General features: G+C 37.0%; 1 protein-coding gene and 1 pseudogene across 1 annotated transcript; both read left to right on the top strand.

The window, feature by feature from the left end:
• The first annotated feature begins 1587 nt into the window (after positions 1 to 1587).
• On the top strand, positions 1588 to 3853 carry LOC113114582 (olfactory receptor 52E4-like; annotated as a pseudogene).
• Positions 3854 to 5910: 2057 nt separating this feature from the next.
• On the top strand, positions 5911 to 7006 carry LOC113115519 (olfactory receptor 2AT4-like). Its single transcript, XM_026283109.1, has one exon. The coding sequence runs from the start codon at positions 5911 to 5913 to the stop codon at positions 6895 to 6897; it is 987 nt and encodes a 328-aa protein (XP_026138894.1). The 3' UTR covers positions 6898 to 7006.
• The last annotated feature ends 2492 nt before the right edge of the window (positions 7007 to 9498 follow it).

Consider the following 9498-nt stretch of genomic DNA (forward strand, 5'->3'; position numbering starts at 1 on the left):
TGAACATCAGCTTTGGGTCACATCACCATACAGCTGAATATACGCTGCACCCATCTGAATATTTGGGTTGAACTGTTCAGTGTTGTAAAAACAACTTAACCACTGATTTATGGTTGTGTCCCTTTTTTGGAAGGCCAAATAAAGTAGTTTCACTTTCACAATGAAACACACACAATCACACCCAGCAGGCTTGAGTGAGGAATGGACGGTATTCTGATAATCTGTTAACGTCAGATTTTGCTACCTCCCCTTAAAACAGATGGTAGCATAATTCAAATGTGAAAATTGCTACTTATCAGATATTTTTTTTCCAGCATGATTTTAATAAGGTGAGAGGCTTTATTAACATGTACACCTTCCCCGGCCCTACATTTTCCATTAAAGTAGGAATACAGTTTTGATAGGTAGCATTATATGTCAGAACACCGATATATTCGATGAAGGAGCAGCCGGTGGAGAAAGTGGAGAAGTGGTTGTACTTGGCCTTGGAAGGATCAAAGGATGCAAATACTGAATTGGGACACAAGTATTGTGTTACTGAGACATAACGCAGAATGTCAAATGATATTCAACCTCTAGATAGGGAGGAAATAATGATCATGTGATATGAGTGAAGTATATGCAGCCAATCATCTTCATAACAGAAATCTTGAATGTGATATCACAGGAAGATTTCACAGAGGGAGCTCTGGAAACCAGTAATGGCCATCAGATGACATAATTTAGTGGAAAATAAATACCATTAATGATTCTGACTTCTAAATATGATGTAATCATATAAACATAGCTTGACATTCACAAAGAGGCGTACATGTGGAGTCTAAATTTTGGAGAGAAAGACACAATTAGGCCTACTAGTTTTGTGGGGTGTAATGGAAAAGTAATAGTGTATTGATCACTCCCTGATAGTAGTAAAAAGTTATTGAAGTAATAATAATTTTTAAAGAGTAGTGCATTTTAAATTATATTTTTGACTAATGAGCCCAACACTGGTTGTTACATAGGGTTATGCATATTTGAATTGTCCACTCAGTGGATCTCAGCCATTTCCACCCAAGAAGCCCAATGCATAGACAAGCTTGTAAGCTGTACTGCAGTTGCTAGTGTCACATTATAGACGTAACATTAACTATATCTGTGAGTTACTGAGAACAGAAAGGGCAACTCTGAGGCCTGTTTGCAGACTGGTGAAATAAAAAATTATATCAAACTAAAGCAGTGGCCAGATCATTAACTTCAGCATAGTATTACATCATTGTTGTCTGAAATCTCTCAAGAGAAGAATTAGAAGATATATTTGGATACAATGACGCAAATGTCCAATGATCTTTGTAACAAGAAAACAAGGACAAGCAATTACAGCTGAGTAATATTCAAAGCAGCTCACAGGTGTTTAGTCCTTTAGACCTAGATAGTCATTGTGTGCTCTCGCTCTAAAACTTCATGTATACAGGTTTGTGATTGAAATATTATTCAGAAACTTTATAAAAAAGGTATACTTGCAGCATTTGAAAATAGTTGATAGAAAAGTAAGATGACAATTTTGTGAATTCCCTAAATTTTGTTTGTCTTGATGGTGATTTCTATTTTCAAATCATCAAGCACAAAGCTGCTATGAGTTTTTTAAATGCAAGTTTTGCCCAGAATATGTCTATTGTTCGTCCAGAATATTTTTTCATCACTGGACTTGAAGGTATACCATACAGGAATTATTACTATATATTTTTGTGTGTCACATATTTTATTGCTGTTATTGGGAACTCTGCAGTCCTCCTCATTATTGCTCTGGAACGAAGTTTGCACAGTCCAAAATACATTAGTGTGTTTAACTTGGCCTTGGCTGACCTTGGTGAAACTAATGCATGGATTCCTAACACAATGAAGATTTTTTTTTCTGACTCACAGTATATGTCCTACAATGCTTGGTTGGCTAACATGTTTTTTTGTGAACCTCTTTGTTACCCTGCAAAGTGCCACTCTTGTTGTTCTGGCATTTGATCGCTATATTGCAATTTGTTTGCCATTAAGGTATCATGCCATAGTGAATAATACTTTCATGTCTTTAGTGTTTGTAATAATATGGGCATTTAACACTTCTCTGGTGGCCCTGGCAGCGTCTTTGATGACACAACTTTCATTCTGTAAATCTAATGTGGTAGAGAGTTATTATTGTATGTGGCGAGTGGGGCGGGGCCGAGAGGCGTGGGAACGAGGAGTGAGGCCAGGTGTAGTGATTGGAGATGAGCTGCACCTGCGCCCCATGGTGCACCGCTGGTATCGAGTCCCACGTAGGATATAAAACTGGAGCGACGACCGTGAAGGACGAGAGAGGACCAGGCCTGGGACATTATTTTATGTGTTTGCTTTTTATTTTTGCGCACCAGTCGTCCGTGAGGGGCTGGTGCGCCGTTTTGTATTTATTTTTGAATTATTAAAGTGTTTTGATTGTGCGCCGGTTCCCGCCTCCTTCTTCCCGATGAGTATGGAGATTTTATCGTTACATTGTGATTATGGAGCAGTGTTGGGGATGGCATGGAACGACAACAGCATTAATATGTTCTTAACAAACCTCATCGTATTTTTGTTCCTTGTATCACCATTGTTCATTATAGTCCTGTCATATATGGGCATTGTTTTTGCCTTAAGTAAAATTACAACTTGGGAAGCACGTTTAAAAGCATTAAAGACATGCGTATCTCACCTTTTGCTGGTCGTCTCTTTCTTTCTTCCTGTCATATGCATTTTTATTGCTTCATTAGTTACTTCTCTCACCCCCAATGCCAGAGTCATCAGTGGATCTCTTTCATTGTCTCTTCCACCAATGTTAAATCCCATTATTTATGTTTTAAATACAGCTGAAATCAGAGTCTTAATTCAAAAACTGCTTAAAAACAGAATTTCGCCAATTAGAAAGAACTTTTTTAAAACGACGTTAATGATTGTTTGTGTTCTTCATTATTCTGAATTAAATTACCTATTTGAAAAATGAAATATATTTTTTCATAAATGTTTTAAGATTCATTATGTGGAAATTAAATGTGTAGAAATAGTTAAATTCACTCTACTACACCCGAACATGTGGGCGTTTGAGACGTGATGTGTGTTGGGGAAAAGCAGCAATATGCAGTTTGTACTGTGTTCTTAATTACGGACCCCAAGACAAAACAACAAAATGGACTGTAAATTGTACAAGCTATTTTTTATTTTTTCTGAGCGGTATGTATTACACTGAAATGTTTCTTGTAACCCTAAGGTTTCATCCACCCAAATGCTGTTAAATATCATTCATGTTCATATCATGTTTATATCATTCATATAATACAAACCAAGGATCCATTTTCTCGAGTATGTCTGAAATCTGCTTAGGTCAGAGAGTAATGCTCATATGATGTGATCAATAAGGGTTCGAGTCCACTTTTGGCTGAACTTGCTCTTCTTACCATTCTCATTGCATATTACATCGTAAAACTGGAAATGAATTGCCTAACAAGTGTTTAATAATAATGTTTTAAATATGTAGGTTTGGAGGTGGGTAGGCTGTTGTCAAAGTCATGGACTTGTAGATGTGTTTTTGTTCCCACGTGTTCTATGACTTAGTTTCCTGTCTTTATGTGATTATACACTTTTCTTCTATACCTTTGCCTTTATTGAGTGGGTGCTGGTGTGCTGTGAATTGCCGCTGACAGTGGACATCACGGATGACAACACCAGCCCAACTTCTAAACCACAGCCCAACCAATCTCCACCCCAATGTGTGGAGCTACAGCCAGAACCCACCACAGACGGACAGCCAGCAACTGCTGTGACTGACGAGCCATCGCTGAAAGGAGTGACAGAGCTGTGGATCACGTGACGTATGATCAGGTGCATGAGCCGGCAACGAAGTCTGCTCCTGAAAGTATCACAGTAGAGCCTGAATGTGTGGAGGGAAGCACTGTCGTATCAATGAAGGTGAGCTGAGGCTAGACTTGGAAAAGGACTTGGTAGACTTTTATTCTGTCTTCCGTCATCATCTGCCTGTCCTGTTATGGCCATAAAAAACAATTATTGAACTCCCTGTCTGTCCTGAACTGTCAGCCTGTCTTGAATTACCAGTCTGTCCTGTTATGACAATGGAGGTCCGTCAACCCAGCGACACCACCATGACTTCTAGCTCCCTTATCTCCACCGTGGCCCGTCAGTCCACCAGCTCCACTGGGCTCCCTCTTCTCTCCTGCTCCACAGCGGCCTTCCGGATCCCCGTCTCCACCTTGGTCACCAGAGCCATCTGCTCCTCCTTGGCTCGACGGCTCTCTGTCTCCACCTCGGGCTCCACCACTACCTGCTCAGCTGCCGCCGGTTGCCCCCCCTGGAGTTGTCAGTCCTTCCTCCAGCATTGCTCCTACCTCCGTCTGCTCCACCATGGCTGCAGCCTGGGTCCCACCTGGCTCCTCTTGCTCCAAGTCCCTCATGTCTCCATCTTGGCTCCTCCATCCATGGTCTCCACTCTGAACTCCGTTCTTCATCCTCCTCTTAGGGATCCATCTTCTGCTTCCACCTGTATTGTCAGCCTGCCTTTCTACCATCCCATTGCCATCCCTTGTCACCCCTCTCCTTTGTGCTCCTCCTAAGACCCCCTCCGTACCACCCTTTGTTTTGTGTTTTGCGAGGTTGTGGCATCCGGTAGGGGGGCAATGTTACAGGCATGGATTTGCAGTTGTGTTTTTGTTCCCACGTGTTCTCTGTCCTAGTTTTCCTTCTGTATCTGATTATGTCATTTGGTTCAGGTGTGACTTGTAATTACCATCATTTGCTCCACTACTTATGGCTGATTTATAATTCTGCGTCGGACCTATGCCATAGCTACAGCATAGCCTGAAGTGCACCTCTCCAAACACTGGGCTGTGTGACTTCCCCCAACTGTGCTAAATTATTAAATGATTGAACAATCTGTGGTATAATTGACCTAGAGACTTCCAAATAATTCCAGGGGAGATTTGAACAAATCATTTTCAGGGAGATTATTCAAATAAGTGTTAGAACTGTGAATCACTGTCATGAGGCCTACGGTTTATTAGTTTCTTTCATTATCCTGTTTTCAAACGATAAGTTCTTACCTCTAAGCGTGATCTACAGATTACAAAAACGCATGCAACTCAAGATAAAAAATAAATAAAAATTAAATAAAAAAGCTAACCAGTTTTAATACACGGAATACCAGGTGTCTACCTATTGTCGTTTATATTTTATAGTTTTAACAAAACATTATTTCAATCTGTATACATTTTTAATCAAGCATTTGTATAATTGAAATCAAACGTGTTGCCAAGCTCATAAACAAAAACAAACAATATATACAGTATATACTTTTTAGTTATACAGAAATTGTCCATAAATGTTATACTTCACACTTAATATTTTGTTAATTGCATTTAATTGATTATATTTTGAATAAAACATCTGCAAAGATTTGTAAAAGCCACCTTTGTTATTAAAATAACATTCAATCTCAGTGTATTAAACGCAGTAGAAAATATGTTAGTTCATCTCTTTGGTCACTAGTTAGTAGCCTATAAGAAACGCAAGAAGTATATGGTCTGAGTGTCACCGACCAACCACAAAATTCCCCGCCTTATTAAGAGTGAAAAAATGTGCCTTAAATATCTTCGACTTTGACATATTTTTGGAGAGCGTAAAAAGACATACAGTGTATTGTAATAAATCATTTTACAGGTATAGAGATCAAATCAGATGCTTTTCCAGTTCACTCGAAAAGTTGATTAGATTATAATGTGACAATTCTTCTTCCTTATTGTGTAAAAAAAAGAAGTTACAATTCTGTGATCCAAATGTTGTAATATTAATTTAATATTGTAAAATGTTGTACACTGTTCTAATTTTTCATCTTTTTAATTTAGCCATCAGATCATCATGTCATCAGGAAACATCAGCTTTGTTAAGGACTTTTTTATCGTTGGTTTTCCTGGGCTTCAGCCAGGATACTATGGTGCAGTGGCTGCTCTGCTGCTTTTTGCCTATGTGTGTATCTTAGTGGGGAACGGAATATTTATAGCACTTTTTACTCTAGAAAAACGCCTTCATAAACCTATGTATTATATCATCTTAAACCTGGTTGTAAGTGACTTATTATTCAGCACCACTACCTTACCAAAGATTATTTCTAGATACTGGTTCCAAGATGGTAGTATTTCATTCACTGGTTGCTTCATTCAGATGTATTTTGTGCACTATTTTGGTTCAGTCAGTTCTGTTATCCTGTCAATAATGGCCTTTGACAGGTACGTAGCCATATGTAATCCCCTAAGATATCCTAATATAGTCACAAAGTTGAACATTTTCTTTCTTTGTCTGGCTGCATGGGTGCTAACAAACACATGCCCTTTAATGGTGGCAATAAGGGCTTACCCTCTGCCTTACTGTTCAGGAAACACAATTATACACTGTTACTGTGATCACATTTCTATCACATCACTTGCATGCACTAACAGGGCACTGTACGGAGTTCCAGCCTTTGCAATTGCTATGGTTGTGTTGCTCGGTCCCCTGGCCTTCATAATTTTCTCTTACTGTGCCATCATTGTGGCAGTTTTGCATATATCGAGCACTCAAGGAAGGCTGAAGTCATTCTCCACCTGCAGTCCTCAGCTCATCATAATTGCTCTATATTTTCTACCCAGGTGTTTTATTTATTTGTCTAGCATCACTGGTATCAACTTCAGCACTGATTTGCGATTAGTCATTATTATGATGTATAGTCTGTTTCCACCCATGATCAACCCCCTCATTTACTGTTTGAGGACAAAAGACGTGAAGGAAACCTTACTCAAAAAGATAAAAGTTTCAATGAATCCCCTATTTATTCCAACAAAGGTGAATGTATCCACTGTATGTGTGTAAATTCATATAGCAGTCATACATTAGAAGAAACAACAAAAACAAAATAGTATTAGATGTAAACATACTAAATTAGTATAGTAACTGTGAGAAGACATACGATTTAATCAGTTTTAGCCACAAAAGTTTATTTTTGTAATTTTTAAACAATTACAAACTTGCTATATTTCACCTAAACTATATTTCAAAAAACAAAGAAAGAAAAAAACTATTAAATATGATTAAAACAATATTGTATATGAAACATCTGTTCCCAGCGGAAACAACCTTTATAAGACAAGTCAATAGCTGTACTAAACTGATGTGTATTTTGTGTTAAATGTGATGTTAAGAACTACATGGTAATTTTTTGTCACTGTAATTTATGCCATTGTCTTTACAATTTACAAGTCAGATATCAACAAACTGAGACTGTTACTGTGATCATGTCTCCATCACAACACTGGCATGCACTGACAGATCACTATATAGTATTCCAGGCTTAATTCTTACTGCTCCATCTTCATACAGATTTTAGGTACCCAAGGAAGGATGAAGAATTTCTCCACTTACAGTAAGGGCTTTCTAGGCCAACATAAACACACCTGAAGTAGCTAATCAAGGTCATCAGGATCAGTAGAAACCTTTGTGTGCTAGATGTAAACTGTTCAACCAAGTCACTCTCCAGGAGCCACTTTACACACCATTAGGGTCCCCAAAGATGTAAATATCCATAATACAGAGAAAATTATAACCATACTTGTATTGGTCACAATAGAATGATTCCTTAATGGCAATCAAATTGCAATGAAGTGATCTTATGCAAGTTCAACAAGAGTGACACTTTTGAATAGAACTGAAACCAAAAACATGTTTTCCAAAGAAGCACTTTAGGAGATGTACCACGAGTCAAACAGAAAATTCTTCATATTGGGAATCAGTGCATTATATTGTATGTAATATTTACAATAGTATATTCCCACAAATACAAACAGACACAAACACTTAGCTAAGTAATTTTTTTTGACACAAATAAAGCAAAGACAGAATCACAACCCTTTTATGTATCGATGGATATTCATTTCAATTCTGGTGCTTAAACTTTAATGTGTTTTTTCTGATTATCCCTTCCTTATTATTTGATTTGATTTCGACAGCCAGCATGAAAAAAATATTGGAATATTGGAAAATAATAATAAGAGTAAAGTAAGTGTATCCAACGTTTGACTGATATAAACAGTTTAACTATGTATTTGTAGGCCTTAGTGGTAAATAACGGATGGAAATTTAAAGGAATTCTGTGTACTACTTTGTCTCCGTCACCCCTTTTTAAGATATGTTTGGGCTGTACAACAGATAAGCAGGTTATCTGTTACTTAGAGCCTTTTGACACCCAAGTTTGTGGTGGGCCTTTTTTAAATTCTAATTCTGTCTATTCTGAAAATTAAAAAATGAAATATTACTAAAAAAATAGTGAACTCTTATAGCCACAATAGGAGTGCAGAAATGACACAGTCATTCAATAGATGGTTCTTGATGACTGACAGTGACAGTACAGCAGTGTTTAATAAAACGATCACACAGATTTGTCTTATATCCAGTCTCTCTCTACAGTTGATTCCTCCAAAATATTATTAATACACATAATACCTTGCTACACCACAAAACAACGCACAATAAGAGTCTTAATTCTTAACTATTCCATATGGATTGTAATAATAGTATCTTGAGATATCTAAGATAATGAATTGTTTTTAATTCATTCACCATTGAAATGTAAGCTATTCAACATCTGGAGAAAAAAAAACACATTTATGTAGTGGCATATCTACAGCAGCTAATCTAAATAAGGTATAAGAAGATTACTGTATGTGTATTCTGATTATAACTTTATTATTGGAGATAAATAAAATCATAATGACTGATATAATCTACTACTGTAAAAAAGTTTTCTGTATTTGTTGTGAAACTTTTAGCAAGAGTTGCATCATTTTTTATCGAAAGATTAAGAGTTTATGTGTCAGAATGACTCTGTCAAATTTAAGTTGTTAAGCACTAAAATAGATGACTAGCTATGTGTTGAATCAGAGAAGACCATGTACAAACAGCTCTGACAGTAAATATACATCTCTATAGTCATTTTTATTTGTTTTTGGTCAAACACGGTGGACCTATGTAGACGAAGCATGTTAGGCCTGTTCTGGCAGCAGTTAAAAAACATTTATAGAGTAATTATTCATTCTTATTTGATTTTGAAATCACTGTTTATGTTTCTGATCTTCACAATTACAATAATGACTTAATTTCAGTCCGGACTGCAAAGTCAATGTGTAGTTATCGAAATTTCAAATAGAATAATAGGCTACATACCTGAATACTGTATTTTTTCTCCCATTTATGTTATGACAGAGCTTAACCGGAATGGCTTTTAGTCAAGTGTGTGTACATTTAGTGAAATATTGATGCATTTACACAATTACTTGGTGAATGAAATGGGTTATCAAAATGGTTTCAAATACAAAAACTGATCACTCACAGACAATTCGCTGCAGCTCCATCAATCAAACTGCGAGCTCATAATTCCCACCATCCGATGATGACATACGAATATCATCACAAATAAAA

This window comes from Carassius auratus, chromosome 15 (assembly GCF_003368295.1).
Source record: "Carassius auratus strain Wakin chromosome 15, ASM336829v1, whole genome shotgun sequence".
Classification (NCBI taxonomy): domain Eukaryota; kingdom Metazoa; phylum Chordata; class Actinopteri; order Cypriniformes; family Cyprinidae; genus Carassius; species Carassius auratus.